Consider the following 22,169-nt stretch of genomic DNA (forward strand, 5'->3'; position numbering starts at 1 on the left):
CCATAATCTATTATAATCAAGATTTTCCCCAGCCATCCCCAGTCAATTCACCCAAGTCTTTGGACAAGCACCTAAGGCATTGTGGTTCATAGCGTGGGCTCTGCAGGCTGACTCTCCAGGTTCAGATCCCAAATGATGGCTTATTATCTGTGTTTGTTCACAAAAACAATAAACCCAAGTGATTCAGATGCACATTTGGGCTAGATTTATTTTATTTTATTTTAATAGATCTTCATTGGAGTACAGTTGCTTCACAAGACTGTTAGTTTCTGTTGCATGACAAAGCGAATCAGCCATATGCATACACATGTCCCCATATCCCCTCCCTCTTGTGTCTCCCTCCCATCCTCCCTATCCCACCCCTCTAGGTCATGGCAAAGCACCGAGCTGATCTCCCTGTGCTACGCGGCTGCTTCCCACTAGCTATCTATTTTACGTTCGGTAGTGCATATATGTCCATGCTGCTCTCACTTCGCCCAGCTTCGCCCTCCCACCGCATGTCCTCAAGTCCATTCTCTATATCTACCTCTTTATTCCTGCCCTGCAACTAGGTTCATCAGTGAGTGGGTCCTATGGTAGTTCTATTTTTAGCTTTTTTAAGGAACCGCCATACTGTTCTCCATAGTGGCTGTACCAATTTACATTCCCACCAACAGTGCAAGAGGGTTCCCTTTTCACTACACCCTTTCCAACATTTATTGTTTGTAGATTTTTTGATGATGGCCATTCTGACTGGCATGAGGTGATACTTCGTTGTGGTTTTGATTTGCATTTCTCTAATAATTAGTGATGTTGAGCATCTTTTCATGTGCCTCTTGGCCATCTGTATGTCTTCCTTGGTGAAATGTCTAGTTAGGTCTTCTGCCCATTTTTTAACTGGATTATTTGTTTTTTAAAAAAATTATTTATTTATTTATGGCTGTGTTGGGTCTTCATTTCTGTGCGAGGGCTTTCTCTAGTTGTGGCAAGAGGGGGCCACTCTTCATCACGGTGCGCGGGCCTCTCACTGTCGCGGCCTCTCGTTGCGGTGCACAGGCTCAGTAGTTGTGGCTCGCAGGCTCCAGATGTGCAGGCTCAGTAGTGGTGGCTCATGGGCCTAGTTGCTCCGCAGCATGTGGGATCTTCCCAGACCAGGGCTCAAACCCATGTCCCCTGCATTGACAGGCAGATTCTCAACCACTGTGCCACCAGGGAAGCCCTGTTTTTTTGATATTGAGCTCCATGAGCTGTTTGTATATTTTGGAGATGAATCCTTTGTCTGTTGCTTCATTTGCAAATATTTTCTCCCATTCTGAGGGTTGTCTTTTTGTCTTGTTTATGGTTTCCTTTGCTGTGCAAAAGCTTTTAAGTTTAATTAAGTCCCATTTGTTTATTTTTGTTTTTATTTCTGTTACTCTAGGAGGTGGGTCAAAAAAGATCTTGCTGTAGTCTTTTTCAAAGAGTGTTTTTCCTGTGTTTTCCTCTAAGAGTTTTAGAGTGTCTGGTCTTACATTTAAGTCTTTAATCCATTTGGAGTTTATTTTTGTGTATGGTGTTAGGAAGTGTAGCTGTCCAGTTTTCCCAACACCACTTATTGAAGAGGCTGTCTTTCTCCATTGTATGTTCTTGCCTCCTTTGTCGTAAATTAGGTGACCATATGTGTGTGGGTTTATCTCTAGGCATTCTATCCTGTACCATTGATCTCTATTTCTGTTTTTTGTAACAGTACCATACTGTCTTGATTACTGTAGCTTTGTAGTACCGTGTGAAGTTGGGGAGCCTGATTCTTCCAACTCCATTTTTCTTTCTCAAGATTGCTTTGGCTATTCAGGGTCTTTTGTGTTTCCATATGAATTGTAAAATTTTTGTTCTAATTCTGTGAAGAAAGCCATTGGTAGTTTGATAGGGATTGCATTGAATCTGTAGATTGCTTTGGGTAATGTAGTCATTTTTACAATATTGATTCTTCCAATCCAAGAACATGGTATATCTCTCCATCTGTTTATGTCATCTTTGATTTCTTTCAACAGTGTTTTAAAGTTTTCTGAGTACAAGTTTTTGCCTCCTTAGACAGGTTTATTCCTAGGTATTTTATTCTTTTTGTTGCAATGGTAAATGGGAGTGTTTTCTTAATTTCACTCTCAGATTTTTCATCATTAGTGTATAAGAATGCCAGAGATTTCTGTGCATTTATTTTGTATCCTGCTGTTTTACCAAATTCACTGATTAGTTCTAGTAGTTTTCTGGTGGCATCTTTAGGATTTTCTATGTATAGTATCATGCCATCGGAAAACAGTGACAGTTTTACTTCATCTTTTCCAATTTGGATTCCTTTTATTTCTTTTTCTTCTCTGATTGCTGTGGCTAGGACTTCCAAAACTATGTTGAATAAGAGTGGTGAGAGTGGACATCCTTGTCTTGTTCCTGATCTTAGTGCAAATGCTTTCAGTTTTTCACCATTGAGTATGATGCTTGCTGTGGGTTTGTCATATATGGCCTTTATTATGTTGAGGCAGGTTCCCTCTATGCCCATTTTCTGGAGAGTTTTTCTCATAAATTGGTGTTGAATTTTGTCAAAAGCTTTTTCTGCATCTATTGAGATGATCATATGGTTTTTATTCCTTAATTTGTTAATGTGGTGTATCACATTGATTGATTTGTGTATATTGAAGAATCATTGCATACCTGGGATAAATCCCACTTGATCATGGTCTGTGATCCTTTTAATGTGCTGTTGGATTCTGTTTGCTAGTATTTTGTTGAGGATTTTTGCATCTATGTTCATCAGTGATATTGGTCTATAATTTTCTTTTTTTGTGATATCTTTTTCTGGTTTTGGTATCAGGGTGATGGTGGCTTCATAGAATGAATTTGGGAGTGCTTCTTCCTCTGCAGTTTTTTGGAAGAGTTTGAGAAGGATCAGTGTTAGCTCTTTTCTAAATGTTTGTTAAAATTCACTTGTGAAGCCATCTGGTCCTGGACTTTTCTTTGTTGGAAGATTTTTATTATGGTTTCAATTTCATTACTTGCGATAGATCTGTTTATACTTTCTAATTCTTCCTGGTTCAGTCTCGGAAAATTGTACCTTTCCAAGAATTTGTCCAGTTCTTCGTGATTGTCCATTTTATTGGCATATAGTTGTTTGTAGTAGTCTCTTGTAATCCTTTGTATTTCTGCAGTGTCAGTTGTGATTTCTCGTTTTCCATTTCTAATTTTATTGATTTGTGTCCTCTCCCTTTTTTTCTTGAGTCTGGCTAAGGGTTTATCAATTTTGTTCATCTTCTCAAAGAACCAGCTTTTAGTTTTACTGATCTTTGCTATTGTTTTCTTCATTTCTATTTCATTTATTTCTGCTCTGATCTTTATGATTTCTTTCCTTCTACTGACTTTGGGTTTTCTTGGTTCTTCTTTCTCTAGTTGTTTTAAGTGTAGGGTTAGATTGTTTATTTGAGATGTTTCTTGTTTCTTGAGGTGAGATTGAACTGGTGTAAACTTCCCTCTTAGAACTGCTTTTGCTGCATCCCATAGGTTTTGGGTTGTCATGTTTTCATTGTCATTTGTTTCTATGTATTTTTAAAATTTTTTCTTTGATTTCCTCAGTGATCTCTTGGTTATTTAGTAGCACACTGTTTAGCCTCCATGTATTTGTGTTTTTTACAGTTTTTTTTTTCCTGTAATTGATTTCCAATCTCATAGCGTTGTGGTCAGAAAAGATGATTGATATGATTTCAATTTTCTTAAATTTTCTGAGGCTTGACTTGTGACCCAAGATGTTATCTATCCTGCAGAATGTTCCATGTGCACTTGAGAAAAAAGTGTATTCTGCCACTTTTGGGTGTAATGTTCTATAAATATCAATTTGATCTATCTGGTCTATTGTGTCATTTAAAGCTTATGTTTCCTTACTTATTTTCTGTTTGGATGCTCTGTCCGTTGGTGTAAGTGGGGTGTTAATGTCCCCTACTGTTATTGTATTACTGTCGATTTCTCCTTTCATGGTTGTTAGCTTTGCCTTATGTATTGAGGTGCTCCTATGTTGGGTGCATAAACATTTATAATTGTGATATCTTCTTCTTGGATTCATCCTTTGATCATTATGTAGTGTCCCTCCTTATCTCTTGTAACAGTCTTTAAAGTCTATTTTATCTGATACGTGTATTGCTACTCCAGCTTTCTTTTGATTTCCATTTGCATGGAATATTTTTCCATCCCTTCACTGTCAGTCAGTATGTGTCCCTAGATCTGAAGTGGGTCTCTTGTAGATAGCATATATATGGGTCTTGTTTTTGTATCCATTCAGCCAGTCTGTGTCTTTTGGTTGGGGCAGTTAATCCATTTACATTCAAGGTTATTATCGAGATGTATGTTCCTATAACATTTTCTTAATTGTTTTGGGTTTGTTTTTCTGGGTCTTTTTCTTCTCTTGTGTTTCCCGCCTAGAGAAGTTTCTTTAGCATTTGTTGTAAAGCTGGTTTGGTGGTGCTGAATTCTCTTAGCTTTTGCTTGTCTGAAAAGCTTTTGACTTCTCCATTGAATCTGAATGAGATCCTTGCTGGGTACAGTAATCTTGGTTGTAGGTTTTTCTCTTTCATCACTTTAAGTATGTCCCACCACTTCCTTCTGGCTTGCAAATTTTCTGCTGAAAGATCAGCTGTTAACCTTATAGGGATTCCCTTGTGTGTTATTTGTTGTTTTTCCCTTGCTGCTTTAAATATGTTTTCTTTCTGTTTAATTTTTGACAGTTTGATTAATATGTGTCTTGGCATGTTTCTCCTTGGATTTATCCTGTATGGGACTCTCTGTGCTCCCTGGACTTGATTAACTATTTCCTTTCCCATATTAGGGAAGTTTTCAACTATAATCTCTTCAAATATTTTCTCAGTCCCTTTCTTTTTCTCTTCTTCTTCTGGGACCCCTATAATTCAAATGTTGGTGCATTTAGTGTTGTCCCAGAGGTCTCTGAGATTGTCTTCAATTCTTTTCATTCTTTTTTCTGTAGTCTGCTCCTTGGCAGTTATTTCCACCATTTTGTCTTCCAGCTCACTTATTCATTCTTCTGCCTCAGTTATTCTGTTATTGATTCCTTCTAGTGTATTTTTCATTTCAGTTATTGTGTTATTCATCTCTGTTTGTTTGTTCTTTAGTTCTTCTAGATCTTGTTAAACATTTCTTGTATTTCTTCAATCCGTGCCTCCATTCTATTTCCGAGATTCTGGATCATCTTTCCTTTCAAAACTATGAATTCTTTTTCAGGTAGATTGCCTGTTTCCTCTTCATTTATTTGTTCTTGTAGGTTTTTACCTTGCTCCTTCATCTGTGACATATTTTTTTGCCATCTCATTTTTTTTTTATGAGTGGTTTTGTGTTCCTGTCTTACTAGTTGTTTGGCCTGAGGCTTCCAACACTGGAGTTTGTGGGCTGTTGGGTAGAGCTGGGTCTTGATGCTGAGATGAGGAACTCCATGAGACCTCACTCTGGTGAATATTCCCTGGGGTCTGAGGTTCTCTGTTAGTCCAGTGGTTCGGACTTGGAGCTCCCACCACAGTAGCTTCAGTCTGACCCTGGGTTCACGAACCAAGATCCCAAAAGCCACAAGGGGTGGCAAAAAAAAAGAACAATAACAAAGTAAAAAATAAAATTAGACTAGGAAACTAACAGATATGTTAGAGAATATAAAAATAAAAATATAGATGAATCAACAACTGGAAGGTACATCAGTACCGCAATAGTAAAAAATAGGAGGAGGGAAAAGAAGAAAAAAAGAGGGGGGGAGGCCTTGGCTGTGGAGAGCGGGGCCTAAGCAAGGGCGAGGTTTGGGTGGTGGGCAGGGCCTATGGTTACGACCCACAGGGCTGGAAAAGGCCCTGGGGGCTGTGGGGGGTGGGGCTTAGGCTCAAGGAACAGAAGGGACCCAGACGTGCCCCCCACCCCTGGTCTCAGAGTGCAGGGGACCTCACCTGGGAGCCCAGCAGGCTTCTTGGGCTCAAGTGGGTGGGGCAAACGCCCTCCTCTCCTCTCCTGCTCCTCCTGGCGGGCCCCTCCCACCTGCCTATCCTGATCTCCCAGGCCTCACTCCTATGCCCCTAAGGACTCACGAGGCCTGAAGGGGGCTTTGGAGGGCAGGGGATCGGCCTGGCAGCTCAGCAGCCTCCCCGGCCTGAGTGGGCCAGGCAATCGCCTTCTGGTCCTTTCCCTCTCTTCCCCGAGAGTCCCTCTCACCTGCCTCTCCTGATCTTCCTGGCCTCAGGGGCACTGATCCTGTCTGGCCTCCCCTTCTCCTCCCCCCTCAGTCCCCCTATGTCCTACCGGTTCACTTTGGGGTTCCTCCCATCTCCTTGGGCATCAGGGTCCCCCACCAGCGGCCAGCAGGCACCCTAGTTGTGGGGAGATGCTAACTCCATGTGTCCGTATGCTGCCATCTTGACTCCTGGGCTAAATTTAAATCCCCAGATCTCTTTATGTGCTCTGTCTGGTGAGTTGTTTAAGAATTTCCAGATGTGCTGTTGATGCTGTTGTTGATAACGATGAAATTATATAAGAATAATGGATGCTTTAAAGACTTTAGACTGTCTAGATGCAGATACCATGACAGCAACTAGCAGAAGCTCTAACCTGTGGTAGGCATTCATGGTTCTAAACAGTTGACTTGTATGTATCAGTTAATATTTATTACAAGCTTTCTTCTCCAGCTTTATTGAGATATAATTGGCATATAACATTGTGTAAGTTTAAGGTGTACAATGTGATGATTTGATATATGTATATATTGTGAAATGCTTACACCATAAACTAGTTAAAACCTCCATCACCTCACATACTTATCTTATTTTTTTGTGGTGAGAACATTTAAGATCCACTCTTTTAGGTAGACATTGTCATTGCCCTGGTTTTACAGATGAAAACAAATTCAGAGAGGTTAAGAAATGAACCCAGGGTTACAAAGATTTAGGCAAAGGGAAGAGTTGTGTGATTCAAAACCAGGCGGTGGGGCTCCAGACTCAACGTTCTTCACCTTAGAGCTCTACTGCCTTGGGCATGGAGCCACTGTGCCAAACAAAGAAATAGTGGAACCAGTGTTTCACTATTCAGCATCCTCCCTCCCAAATCCAGCACACTTCACCACTATGTTCTACTGTCATTGTCATCTGTATCTCAAATCTAGCTCGATTTTCTTTTTTTTAAACAATAAGAAGCCCTAATTTTATTCTTCAGACAAACTGAATTTCAAAGATTTGCACACGGGCCTAGCCCAATTTATTTCTAGATTTAGTTCATTGTCTACTATATCTTCCTCTGGTAGAGTTTCTTTATAATATGTGTTTGCTTTTGAGATTGATTAATGAAATCTTTACTTTACTCATCTCTTAGGTGACACCAAGTTAAAAACTGTGCAGGGAATCGTGACAAAGTTCTGTAGTGACTATGGCTTGATCAATGAGTTGATCTACTTCAGTAGTGACGTTGCTCCACGGCATGTGGGATCTTCCCAGACCAGGGCTTGAACCCGTGTTCCCTGCATTGGCAGGCGGATTCCTAACCACTGCGCCACCAGGGAAGCCCCCAGACATGCATTTTAATCACTTTTTAAAAATAGCCTTATTAAGTCAGACAGAGAGTGACAAATATCATATGATATCACTTACATGTGGAATCTAAAAAAAATGGTACAAATGAACTCATTTGCAAAACAGAAATAGAGTCACAGATGTAGAAAACAAACTTATGGTTACAAGGGGGAAGGGGGGGATAAATTGGGAGACTGGGACTGACATATACACACTACTATATATAAAGTAGATAACTAATAAGGACCTACTGTGTAGTATAGGGAACTCTACTCAGTACTCTGAAATGACCTATATGGGAAAAGAATGTAAAAAAGAGTGGATATATGCATATGTATAACTGATTCACTTTGCTGTACGCCTGAAACTAATGAAACATTGTGAATCAACTATACTCTAATAAAAAATTTAAGAAGAAATAAAGTAAAAGGTTTTATCAGAATGCAAAAAATTAAAAACATTATTATTGAGGTACAATTTACATAGAGTAAGATTCTCCGATTTTAAGCATATAGGTCAATGATACTTTTAGTAAATTTACAGAGTCATGCAACCATTATCTCAGTACAGATATTTACCATGTTAGTATGTATGATCAAATTATGCTTCAGCTTTATTGGACTAATTGACACTGTATTCTCTGAATCTTAAATTCTCTCTGTACTGGGAATTCCCAGAAACCAATTTTTGCACATATTTTTACCAACTTTCAGAACTTGCTTTGAATTGGTTACTTTTGCCTTTTACTCCCCTTTGATTGTGAATTCCTGGGGGCAGGAACAGTATATCTTTTATCTTTGAATCTAATGTGATCAGTACATTTAACTTGTTGGTGCACAAATAACGTTTTCAGACACGTTTTAAAAATGACAGTACAGGGCTCCCCTGGTGGCGCAGTGGTTGAGAGTCCGCCTGCCGATGCAGGGGACACGGGTTCGTGCCCCGGTCCGGGAGGATCCCACGTGCCCCGGAGCGGCTGGGCCCGTGAGCCATGGCCGCTGCGCCTGCGCGTCCGGAGCCTGTGCTCCGCAACGGGAGAGGCCACAACAGTGAGAGGCCCGCGTACCACACACACACACACAAAAATGACAGTACAATGCAAAGCATGAACCCTCATTTAAACTATGGACTTTAATTAAATATAATTTATTAATATTGCTTCATCAATTGAACAAATGTACCAATTGAACAAATGCAAGATGCTAGTAATAGGGGAAACTGAGGGTGGAGGAGAGGAATATATGGGAACTTTCTGCTCAGTTTTCGCAAACTGCTCTAAAAAATAGAATAAAAAAGATGTGAAGCTCAGACGTTATTTTCTCATCTCATGTCTATGATATGCTTGTCAGGTGAAATATATTCACCACTGTTTATTTTAATTGTTTAAACCGTTTCTCAAACAACGAGTTAAGCATGTGTTTCTGATTTTTAAACTTTTGCTGTGCGTGAAGTAACTGTTTCTTTATCTCACAGGTGGATGCTTTCTGTGATAATTGCCATGGTGATGGACTGCCAGACTCCTGTATTAGAGTTTCACTTGACTGTACCAACTCTCTGATGGAAGATGTTAACTACGTTCATCACACAACTTCTTCTCTCTACACGTTGTTTGTAAAGGTACAATTTACATTTTTTAAAGTTTAAAATTAGGTTTTACTTAGTTTTTAATTTTATAGATTGCATTTGAAAATGGTTACAGGTATCATTTCTGGGGTCAAGTTTGGGACATGCTTAATTGGTGAGAGGATTTTACACTAGAATTATTTCTCCATTGTCCCTGGCTCCAATGGGAGGCTCTTTAATACTTGAGGTGGACTTTTGGACTTGAAAATGATGTACGGCAAGGGACAGATGCATAATGTTTTTAAAAGCTCATGCTATCACTTGTTGCATTTTCGTTTATTGGATGCAGTTACTAGTATTTGTGTCATTTTTCCGTTCATATAAGCATTGAATTTCTAATCTAACTGAAAAATCTTACAAGTATGTAGGGATACTTTTTCATTATTTAAACGCTTTAAAATAAGGTTTGGATGTAGCCTTGTACCTTTCTATTGGTTCCCAAACTGGCCCTGTACATAGAGGGCAAGGAGAGACCTAGAAAGAGGCAGGCCACTCCAGATGGGTAGGGAGCAGGTTTGAAAAGCAAGGGAACTTAATATACGAGGTTTGTCTTGAGTGCACAAGACAAGTAGATCTCTGTACCTGCCCATCAGAATTTTAACTGTTTGTACAGAGGCCTTAACAGGGTTTGGTCACGTATACCACCCAAATGGTCTCAGCAATACCTTACTCTCTCAAGGCTGCGTCCTTGAAATGTGGGAATGGTGGGTGGATCATACATTCCAAGGCAATGGAAGAGATGAGGAGATGAGGAGCCTCTAATTGCCCAGGTCCAGTTTGTGGGTCAACCAGTTGTCATGTCTTCTCAGTAACCGTCTCCAACACTTTACAAGTGTTTGTGTGTGTGTGTGTGTGTGTGTGTGTCCATTAATTATCAGGTATAACATTTTGTTGTTTTATGCCTAAAGTGATCATTTGTTAATGCTGTTTGAGTTTAATTCAGCTCAAGATAGAGTGCTAGATATTGGCAAGACCAAGATAACTAAGACTTTATTAAACCCCGTGTGCAAAGAGCTCATAGTTTAATTGAGAGAGACAGACATTAAAAGAATGTGATTAAAAGAATGTAAAAAAAAACCACATTACTGAGCATAAGAGAGAGAATGATTGAGTGCTATGGAAAGAACTGGGGAAGGCTGCCTCTTTGAGGCGCTTTCCCAGCTGGACTCCATACCCCTGCAACTCCCTGCCAGGCTGGATTCTGAAAGATGAATAGAAGTAAAAATATTGTACCTGTTTAAGCCCAATGAGAAGTCCCCGAAGATGATTGTCTGGTGGCAACTAGGATTCTAAGACCCGTTTATTCGAAATGCCTAATTCTAGGAGTAAAGGCCCCTGTGATTGCTAAGCTCCAAAGGCAATATTTTGGTCCCTATAACTATGCCAACGGGAAGTTACCACCAATGGTGGCCCTCGCTAGGAGTAATGCTTCTCAAGATGGGAAACACTTGGAGATGTTTGTAATGCCAAAGAGGTTGATTGAAGGTGAAGAAGAGAGCAGGAAGGACTGATGGAACAAGGTCCCTGGTAGTAAAGAGAGGATGGGACCCAAAACACAGGTGGAGAAATTTACTGCTGCAAAATAAATTGAGTGAATTGGAGCAATAGACTCTCTAGGGTGAAAGAGAGAGTAAATGAAAAAGAAGGCCTGAGCACCTAAGCAGTCATACTTAGAATTGTCAGAAAGCTGCTGGTTTTTTTTTTTTCTGGGGGGGGAGGGTTGTTTCTTGTTTTTAAATATTTATTTATTTATTTGGCTGCGCCGTGTCTTAGTTGCGGCACATGGGATCTACATTGAGGCGTGTGGGATCTCATTCCCTGACCAGGGATTGAACCCAGGACCCCTGCATTGGGAGCGCGGAGTCTTAAGTACTTTAATCTGACTATAAAACCCAATGAAAATGGCAAAAAACAATTATAATTTAAAACATAATAGGAATCTAAAAGAAGGAAAAATTGTGTTAATTTTTTTTGTTCCACATAACGGGGAGTCCGTGTATGTACTTTCCTTGTTTATGTTCATTCAATAGATACTTGAGTGCCTCGTTCTGTTCCAGGTACTATTTTCATAATACTTACGTTCTAATGAGGTGGAACTCAGACAATATGCAAGTAAGCCTCCCCCCACCCCTATCCCCACCCCCGCCCAGAGAGATGCAGATTGTGTTCTGCTCTCTGGGACTTGGGGAAGGCATTGTGATAGTAAAACTGGGAGTAGAGTGAGGTTTACTATAGATAGCAGATTAGGGAAGGCCTCTCTGAGGAGGTGACACTTGAGCTGAGACCTGAAGAAGGAGCCAGCTGGGGAAAATACTTCAAAGGGAAGAAACATTGGAAAAGCCCTGAGGTGGAAAAATCTTGGCGTGTCCTTGGAACGGAAGGGAGGGCAGGATGGCTGGAGTATAGTAAGTAGGTGTCATAGGAACTCGAACGAGGGATGGGTATGAAATGAGATTGTAAAAGTAGGATCCAGATGTTATGGAATCTGGTACTGTGTTAAGTACGGAATTTACCCTATCAGATTTAATCCTCTCAGGAACCTTCTGAGGTAACCTTGGTGTGATCAGTTCTGATAGCATGGTATAGATGAAAAAAAAATTGTAAGCGGGTTGAGGAGTGCGTGGGCTGTGAATATATGCAGACGTGGGTGACAGGAGTGTGTGAAAGGGAGGAACCGAGTGTGTGTATGTTCTTCTCTGCCCAGCATGAATGTGTTTGTATGCCAGTGGGAGATGGTCTCATTGGTGCTTCTAGGTCCAAGATCCCATTGGGTTTTATCTGCCTCACAGGATGGTGGTGATCAGCCCCGTTTTGCAGACAAGTTTTGAGGGTTTGGATCTATGAATGTTGCTCACGGAAAATGGTTAACAGCAGTGATGGGTCTCAGATTTTAATTTTGTTTGGCCCTGCCACGCGGCATGTGGCCTTGACCAGTGATGGAACCCACTCCCCCTGAAGCGGAAGCACAGAGTCTTAACCTCGGGACTGCTAGGGAATTCCCTCAGATTATTATTTTATGTGAATAAACAATAAATCTTAACCATTTTCGTGAAGGATGTGAGGCTGGGGACATCTACCAAGTGCACAATGTTGCTATTTCTTTCGTATGTTTCAGGCCATGCCCTATTACAGTCCTAGAAAATCCTATATATCCTTATGTAACCAGTGCAACCTGAGGTAGAAGCCTGGGGTCACAAGTAAGGTTATTTCTTCATTTTTCAGAATATACTGGCTTGAGTATTCACTTGAAAGGTTAAAAGGAAGTTCCACATAGCCGTCTTATCCTTTTTGGACTTTATACCTTGAATCACCCAATAGTCAGTCATCTTAATCCAGAGGCAGCTTCCCTGTTTCAGTATGCCTCTTTAGTGACTAAAGGACCCTGTTCTTCAGCTGCTGACATTCTTATGATGGAATTTGGCCAATGGGAAACACAAGCAGGAGACTGGAGTGGGCAGGGAAATGTTGGAATATTTATTCCCTTAGCTACCTCATTGCCAGGCTGCACGTTGGCAGTGACTTTATACTTCTGCCAAAGGCCAGAGCTTCTGTAGGGCCACCCTCTCCTACCGCCTTAGCTGTAGGGGGTGACCGTATCCTCTGTTGTCCAAACTGAGGCATTTTTGAGGCTAAAAGGGGGTGTTATAAGTGATTAAAGTTAAATCTGCTTTTGGGGTATTTATATATGACTAACTATGGTTTTATGTTTTGACCTTTAAAATAATATTATAAATTTTTCAAAAGCAGAATTATTTCTAAAAAACCCTTCTGTAGGGCTTCCCTGGTGGCTCAGTGGTTGAGAATCCGCCTGCCGATGCAGGGGACACGGGTTCGTGACCCGGTCTGGGAAGATCCCACGTGCCGCGGAGCGGCTGGGCCCGTGAGCCGTGGCCGCTGAGCCTGCGCGTCCGGAGCCTGTGCTCCGCAACGGGAGAGGCCACAACAGTGAGGCCCGCGTACCACACAAAAATTAAAAAAAAAATAAAAAAATAAAAAAATAAAAAAAATAAAAAAATAAAAATAAAAAACCCTTCTGTAAACATTAATGGAAACTTTTGAACGTTTCATCAAATTGCAATCCAGTGGCAAATTCATAGGTTTTCTTAATTTCCCTCCATTCTGTTAGGCAATAGAAATGTTTCCAATACAAAATAAGAGCTACATTCAGAGATTCTTGCCACATGCTGAAATGTTCCCAAGTACAATTATCTGATTTCAAGTTTGTACACCGTTTGAGCTTTGGTGGTTCAATTTGTTCCCTTCCTCCATTTTTTTAGGGAAAAATTTCAACATCTTTCTCTTTGCAAACTTCATGTCAATAATTGTAATTCACCAAAAGCTGTAAAACCTGAATTTGGGCAGTATGTTGAATATTTTTTTTTTTTTTTTTTTTTTTTTGCGGTACGCGGGCCTCTCACTGCTGTGGCCTCTCCCGCTGCGGAGCACAGGCTCCGGACGCGCAGGCCCAGCGGCCATGGCTCACAGGCTTAGCCGCTCCGCGGCATGTGGGATCTTCCCGGACCAGGGCACGAACCCGTGACCCCTGCATCGGCAGGCGGATTCTCAACCACTGCGCCACCAGGGAAGCCCTGAATATTTTGATTAAAGATTTCCAGCTGATTTTAAACAGACTGTAATTAAAATTGAAAATACTCATTTAAAAAAATCACTACCACGTTAAGACAGTTGGGCTGATTTACACAGTAGTCCTTCAGAGGCTCAAGCATGCCTGAAATCTGACCAGTACAACGAAAAGAGACAACTAGTGTGAAAAAAAGAGAAAACTAACCATGCTGAGTCATTTTCCTTTTGTATTCAGTATTAACTTTGCCCCAGAAGTTTTGTAGCTCAGTTATTTTGAAAATATAAATACACACACACACACACATCTTCTAAATTTTGACTACTATGGCTTTGGTTTCAACTGGTTGAACGTCATAAATGTTTGGACGTGGTTATGAATTATGCTTGCACCACAACCAATTCCAAGTATATTTCTGCTCTATCAGTTGTTTTTGTTTTTTTTTTTTAGTTTCTAACAACCTTACGTTTACTATGATGCTTTGTTCCAAATTTGTATTTGTATGAGCACTGCAAAAACAAATCGTTGTATCCCCAGTGTAAACTGCATTTATAACAGCATTTATATTAGTATTAGATATTTCACTTTTGCCAGAAAAAAAGGCTTTCACAACTTTTGTCAATGCTCTTCAGCCAAAGACCAAGTTGGCTTGATGACTTGTTTCAGAGAGAGAGAACACACACCACGGGGGAACCATGGCATGTCTCAGTAAGAGGGTATTAGAAAGAACCTATTATAGGATTTGAGATTTAGTTAGCTGACTTGGAAGTCTAAGAAAACCAGTGGTTAGCCCTAGATTGGATGCTTTCAGAAAGCAGGGGCAATTCTATGATTGGGTATTTTGTGGGTGGCATAGTAGCCTTGTTTTTTTTTTCTGTGCTTAGACAGAATTATTAAATGGCCTTGTTTTGTTTCATTCTGTCATGGACTCAGGGTAGTATCTGAAATTGTAACCTATGAGATTGTTTATGTACAACATTTAACTGTCTGTGAAGTTCTTCTCCTAATGGAGCTAACATATTAACAGCTATTGTTTCACTTTTCCAATGTACCTAAGAGAAATTGGAATAAAACATTGTTGAAATTATGTTAGAGCAGTTAGTTGATAAAAGTCCTATATCATAGAATTATATGTAAATGAGCCTTTTTCATCTTCTCATGTTAACTTTTTGTCTTTGGACACTATTTCTTTAAAAATCTACTACATTATAAAGTAAATGCTTAAGGGGATTTGGGTCTCTGGTTTTCTTGTGGTTAGTGATATCACTATGGCCCCCATGGTGGAGAGTAAATGTTGGCAGACTAAATGTTGTTTTAGTCTACTCAGGTTGCCATAATTAAATACCATAGACTGGGCTGCTTAAACAACATACATTTATTTTCTCATACTTCTAGATGTACAAGATCAAGGTTTCAGCCAATTTGGTTTCTTGAGCTCTCTTCCCCACCAAGATCACACATGACCTTTCCTTGGTGTGTGCACAGGTCAAGAGAGAGACAGAGACAGAGAAACACACACACACACAGAGAACAAGCTCTTGGTGTCTCTTCTAATAAGAACATTAATCCTATCAGATTAGTGCCCCATCCTAATGACCTCATTTAACATTAATTGCTTCCTTAGAGTCCCCATCTCCAAATACAGCCACGCTGGAGGTCGGGGCTTTAACATACGAATTTGGAGGGGACACAAACATTCAGTCCATAACACAGGTGAATTGCACAAGACATGTGTTCATCAACCTTCTTGGAAAATCAATTCATTTTTCATTTTCCCTAAACATGCATTCATTTTTTAGCTCATTACTGCCAAAAGGGTTTACTGAAAACTAAAATAGGGTTACCAAATTATTAAACAAATAAGGAGTTATAGATTTATACTATAACAGGAGCATTAGGACTAATCTCTACACTTTATGAGAGGACATCTGATCTGATTTTTCCCACAAATGTTTCATGTAAACCTGACATAGAGTTTCTTACATTTCTCGGTGATCCTGCCAACTTGATGGCGTGACATAATCTTGCCATTTTTAGGCCATGGAATGTGCCACAGCATGACTAACTGGTCTACCAAGTAGTTGGTTGGACCAGAAGCATCTGTTACCTCTCCTATCACCACCTGAGACTGGTTGGAGTTAACTGTCCCTAGTCACTCACCATTAAGGACATTTTGTTTTATCATCAAGCACCCTCCATGTGGTCCTTGGAAGAGGAGAGTTAGTTATCTTGTATCTTGGAAAGAGTTTGGAAAAGGGAGGCAGATTATTGCTGATTGTAGTTCAGATTTACCATGTTATGGAGAACTCTGTTAACTGCAACTGGAATGATGAAGTGGAAGTTTACCATCCTGGCTTAAGTTTTTGTGTTTTTATTAAGAAAGTTCTTTAAAAAAAGCAATTTGAAAGAATTTTGTGAACACCACACAACTACCATCTGGCGTCTACCACTAACGTTTTATTATACTTGGTTTTTTCATGTTTCTATCCATGTATTCATCATTCCATCCATCCATCATTATATCTTATATCTTTGATGTTATTTGAAAGGAAAATGCAAACATTTATATAGTGTCTCCTGAATACTTCAACAGGTGTGTCAGCAACTCAAGTTCATCATTTGTTTATAGTATTTTTTCTGAGTGTCTTTGGATTTTTACAAATGCGTGTACCTAAACATTACCCTCATGCCTTTCCCCAGTCAACCCCTGTCCCCATCTCCAAGGCAAATACAGTTTTGGGTTTTTTCCCCACCATAGATTTAATTTGCCTCTCTAGAATTTTACGTATATAATGAACTCAGACATACATACTCCTTTGTTTAATTTTTTTTTTTTTAACTCAGGAGGATATTTTTAGATTCATCTATGTTGTTGCATGTGTCTGTAGTTCATTCTGTATATCACAGCTTCTCCGTTTTCCTGTTGAAGGTCATGTTGGCTGTTATCAGCTTTGGGCTATTATGAATAAAGCTGCTAAAAAGATTCTTATACGAGTCTTCTTGTGAACCTACGATTTTATTTTTCAGGGCTAAATTCTTAGGACTAGGCCTGAAACTGCTGAATAGGCAACGTTTTGAGGGAGGGTTTTACTAAGAAGGTAAAGTTTCAGTAAAGACCTGAAAGAGGAGAGTAAGGAGGTGAGCCACATAGGGATCTCTAGATCCTTGTAAGGATTTGGCCTTTTGGGGGGCTTTGGACAATGATTTAAGATGTTCACTCTGGCTGGCTGGCATGCTGAGAACAGAGTATATGGGACAAGGATGAAATTGGGAAGACAAGTTAGGAGTCTGTTGCAGTAGTCCTGATGAGGGATGATGGAGACTTGGCTAAGATTAGTAGAAGGGGAGGCTGTAAGGATTGATTTGATTCTAGAAATATTTTGAAGGTAGAAGTGAAAGTATTGACTGATGGATTAGACATTTGGTGTGAAGGAAAGTGGAATCAAGTGTTACTCCTAACTGTCTTGTTGGAAAAATGCTAAGGGTAGAGTTTCCGTCTTTGAGATGTGGGGAGACTGAGGAGCAAAACTGGGTGCACAAGAAGACTAGCGAGAGCTTAGCTTTAGACGTAATGATTTGAGTAAACACTTGGATGTATGAATCTGAAGTTGGTTAGAGCTCCAGTTACATACATTTTGGAATTATCAGCCTATGGATATTATATAAAGCCACACAAAGGAAATGTGGAGAGAGACAGAGAGAGAGGGAGGGAAGAAGGGAGGGAGAGAGAGAAAGAGGGAGGGAGAGAGAGAGAGGAGGTCCCTCATGTGGTCTTGGGTCATTCTAAAATTTAGTTGTAATGGAACCAAGGAGAACAAGGAAGGGGCTATGATGGAACTCAGAAATGCTGGATCATGGGGTACAGAAATGTTTAACTTTAGCAGATATTGCCAACTTTCCGAAGTGGTTGTACCAAGTTTCCCTTTCAGTAGCAGCATTTGATAATTCCATTGGCTTCAAATCGTCCATGGTCCCTTTGTATCCTGTGACTCGCTTTTAACTTATTGTGTAAATCTGTAAATATTTGTTGATAACTGAAAAGTATAAAACATATAGAGTTCATCATCAGTCCAAAACACTTGAGAAAATTGGTTTTTTCTGCAGCAATATGGTCTACTGCCACTGCTCCCACTAACAGCCGTCAACATTTATTTGGTGCTGATTCCGTGCCAACGGCTATTCTGTGAATTTTCTATGTATCGATTGTCTCTTCAACTCTATGTAGTAAGTACTACTATCGTGCTTCTCATTATACAAATGAAGAAATCAAGGTACAGAGAGTTAAGTAAATTGAGTAAGGGGCAGTATTAAGGTTTGAACTCAGGCAGGGAGATTCATATGTGGTGTGCTCTTACTTACATACCTTCCTTCCTCTCCAGAAGGAGCTGTGAATGTGACCCACGGTTTGATAAATCCTGTGCTGCTCTCGGAAAGATTGCTCTGAGATGCACAGTTAATGCTTTATTCCAGTCGACCTTAAGTCAGTAGAGAGAATCAATGCCTTAAGGATTATAAACTTCCTTTCTGACAGGAAGACTTACAGGTTACCTGTTTTTAAATGTTCAAAATGTACCTTCAAAGTCATACAAACTATTTTAGGGTATTCTGATGTCAAAGTAACTTGCGAAATTTCACATGACAACATTAAGAGATAATTCCAACTTGATTTCTCTCCCTGGCTGTTTTAGGTTTTGAGCCTTCTCAGGGTGACCGAGTAGAAGTTGAGTTTTCCACCCATCCAGACACGCGGAGCAGAAAGGCCCTCTCAGTGAAGCCTCTGTGACACAAGCACGTGCACGAGGTGGTCCATCTGATGTTGGCCTTGTTATTTGTTTCTGCTTAGCCTGCCTGTGGTGATAATTTTTCCTGCCTGGGATTCTACTGGGTGTTTGGGGAAACCTAAAAGAAAATACATTCTTTGCCAGAGAGGAGTTTATTTTCTTATTGAAAAGGTGGTGCTTCTGAAAGGAAATAATTAGAGCATAATGTAGAAGACATATAATTAAGATCTAATTATACAGTTGATTCGGGAGGTGTTAAAATGTTCTGCGAGCAACAAGAACAGACAACAAATCATGTTCAGGGAATTGTTGGGGAAGAATGAATGGCTTGGGTGGTGGGACTAGAGCTTATAGTAAACGCTGGGCGTGTTGTGGTAGTGGAGACTGAACATGAGTGAGAAATACAGTTTGCACAAAGGTACAGATGAAGCTTGAAATGTGACAGAAGAAGTGGGGGAAATGATAGTCTATTTGCCACCACATCCCTTTCTCACTCAATCCCTTTCTCTCTCTCCATTGTAACTACAGAGGTTAATGGACGTAGTATGTTATTTATTTAGAGCAGAGTTTCTAATCCTAGACTCGAATCCACAGAGACTCCGACTTAATTGGTGTGAGATGGGGTCTTGGCATGGGTAGTTTTACAAAGTGCTCCACTCTGGTGTCTCAAATGTGCCAAGCAGGTTGGGAATCACTGATTTGGAGTGACCTACATATTTTTCTTCTTTTTCTTTTTTTGGCTGTGTCGGGTCTTAGTTGCAGCACACGCGATCTTCATTGAGGCATGTGGAATCTTTCGTTACAGCACACAGTTTCTCTCTGGTTGTGGCATGCGGGCTTCTCTCTAGTTGTGGCATGCGGTTTTTCTCTCTCTAGTTGTGGCGCCCGGGCTCCAGGGCATGTGGCCTCTGTAGTTGGCAGCATGTGGTCTCTCTCGTTGAGGCACATGAGCTCAGTAGTTGTGGCACGTGGGCTTAGTTGCCCCACGGCATGTGGGAGCCTAGTTCCCTGACCAGGGATCAAACCTACATCCCCTGCATTGGAAGGCTGATTCTTTACCACTGGACCACCAGGGAAGTCCGTGGAGTGACCTACCAATTAAAGCCAGAGTGAGAAGGTGCAGACCCTGTGACAGTGCACGACCGTTTTACATAAATATTTCCATTATTTGTAATTACAGGGCTGCATTACTAGCCTACAGGGAAGAAATGGGGTGGTAGATGATACTATCTTTTTCACCCTGGATTCTCTGAAACTTCCTGATGGCTACATACCTCAAGTATCCGATGTCGTCGATGCGGTCGTGGTGGAGAGCATTCAGTCCTGCTATGTTTGCAGAGCAATTCCTATGACTCTAGTGAAAAGGGGGTCAATAAGACAGCAGCGTTTTTATTGCCTGTGCAGCTTTTCTTCTCTTGGCAGTAAAGGGCCTGGTTTAAAGGTGTTTTGGAAAAAAAACCCCACAACAACAGCTTAGTAAACCTCAACGGTTAATTTAAAGACAACCTTTCAAATCCTGTGTGGGCTGGCTAAATGGAGTGCATCTTCTGGAGGGTGTTTGGCATTTTTCATTATTGATTAAAGACATTTTCATCTTCATCCTTTGTACTAATCTTATGTCTATGATTTTTTATTTTTAGTGGATCTGTTTATTTTTAAATATTAATCTACATTCTATGGGGTTTTTTCACCTTTAGGACAGAGTTTCTAATCCGAGAAATGTTTCTTTAGAACACATTGTGCATCATAGTTCGTTTTTTTTTTTTTTTTGATATTCCGAGTTTGTGTTACAGGTCCAGTGGGACCACTCAACCATCTAGTGGTTAGTTCCCCACCTTATGGGTGAGTAGTTGGAGTCAATATTCTCTAAATTTTAGATAGTCACGTATTGGTTCACTTCAGAAATAGTGATTATTACCTCCTGTGTGCTAGATACTAGGGTTATAGCGTTGAACACAAAGGCCAAAATTCTGTGCCCTGATGGAACTTGTGTTTTGTGAATGCCTGCCTGGCTTCCTGACCCCTGGTGTGTTCGGATAGAAAGGGGCACCACACGCTGCAGGAATTCCAGAAAAGTCCATTGGACTTGAGAGACACGTGGGCCGTGGATTCTAGCAGCTCTCCAGTGAATTCTCCTGTTTGGTTGTTGTGGAAGACTGACTGTTCTTGGAGATTGACAGTGGATTATCAGAAACCTAATCGGTGGTGATTCAATCCCAGCTGCCATTTCACAAACTTCCTCACTGGAGTGAGTGAATCACATCAGCACCTGGGGTGCAGTGGTTGGGTGGGGGGTGAATACTTTCCCTTCATCCTTTTAGCAAACTCCAGAATCTGCTTTCACAGGGGCCGGCCCAGCAGTACTTTACTTTGAACATTTTGCCTCAGGGCTATGTTGACTCTGAGGTCTTTGCCACCATTTTGAATGCAGGGTCCTTGATCATCTTACTCTCCTCAGTGCAGCACCTGCTTTCCCTGACTGGATGACGTCATGGTGCTGGGACCGGGGAGCAGAAGGTATGAGTCTGGCTTGGGTTAGAAACGGGGTTTTAATAAGTCACATGTAAACACAGGGACCTGCCACCACACACTTCTGGGGCTCCAGTGTTCTGTGGTAGAGCTTCCCAACCGGTGTGCTGGCAACGGGTAGCAGAAGTGCTGATATACAGATTCCCCTCAGCTCATTTAGGGATAAATACAGCGAAGGAAAAGAAAGAAGACAATCATTCTGAGCAGTGTTGGCAAACAACAGCCCTTGGGCCAAATCTTACCTGTGCCTTTTTTATTTTAAGCAGCTTTATTGGGATGTAATTCACAGAACATACAATTCACCCATTTAAAGTGTACAATTCAGTGGTTTTTAGTATCTTTGCAGTAGTATGTAACCATCACCACAATCTTAATTTTAGGACATTTTTCACCCCCGCTTGAAAACATCCCATATCAGGAATAAAAATCAGATGGTACATTTCACCTTTTTGATTCAGTCATAGACAAATTCACTCCCTTTACTGCATTTTAAAGTCAGCTCTTCAAGTGGTTCTGAAGCCTTGTAAACATAAGACCCGAGTGCATTTGATTGGTCACACATATGGCACCAGATGCCACTTACAATCTGAATTTCAAATCTCCACTCCCACCCAGGTGTGCTGCCTAAGTTCCTTAAATGTGTAACCAGTCACCTACTGCAGTCTGTCTTGAGCTCAACCTTAAGTGTCATAAAACAATTTTTCACCTGCCGTCTCTGGAACTACACCTTGGACTCACTATATTCTATGTCCTAGTGACTAGGACCAGCAAGTTCTTCATCCAAAGGGGACATGCACTGCTTTTGAAATGTGCTTCATGCTTTCCTTTTGTTTTATTCTTGTTAATGCTGTTCACTCTTTTCGAGAATTTCATCTCTATAGTCTTTACAATTCCTATTGCCTGTAAAAATCCCATCTATTTCAGGCAAAAGGCAAACATAAATGTGAAATAGAGACTTAAAGAATCAGTTAGGAAAGTGTTTATTCGTTTCAAGTTCCACACATCATATTACTTTCTTATAGTATCTAAGAGCACAATTTGCACTACATCAATCGGAAAGTATGACACAGGCTCTAAAATGCGGACTCTTTGGTGTGAGAATGAGACTGG

At 40.6% G+C, this 22,169-nt stretch overlaps 1 protein-coding gene across 1 annotated transcript; it reads left to right on the forward strand.

The window, feature by feature from the left end:
- The first annotated feature begins 6,378 nt into the window (after window positions 1–6,378).
- Window positions 6,379–21,017, forward strand: CT55 (cancer/testis antigen 55). Its single transcript, XM_059051256.1, is given in 5 exon segments — window positions 6,379–6,451; window positions 7,348–7,434; window positions 18,438–18,550; window positions 19,711–19,887; window positions 20,877–21,017. Coding segments are annotated over 5 exon segments (591 nt in total).
- The last annotated feature ends 1,152 nt before the right edge of the window (window positions 21,018–22,169 follow it).

The sequence above is a fragment of the Kogia breviceps genome, chromosome X (assembly GCF_026419965.1).
Source record: "Kogia breviceps isolate mKogBre1 chromosome X, mKogBre1 haplotype 1, whole genome shotgun sequence".
Classification (NCBI taxonomy): domain Eukaryota; kingdom Metazoa; phylum Chordata; class Mammalia; order Artiodactyla; family Physeteridae; genus Kogia; species Kogia breviceps.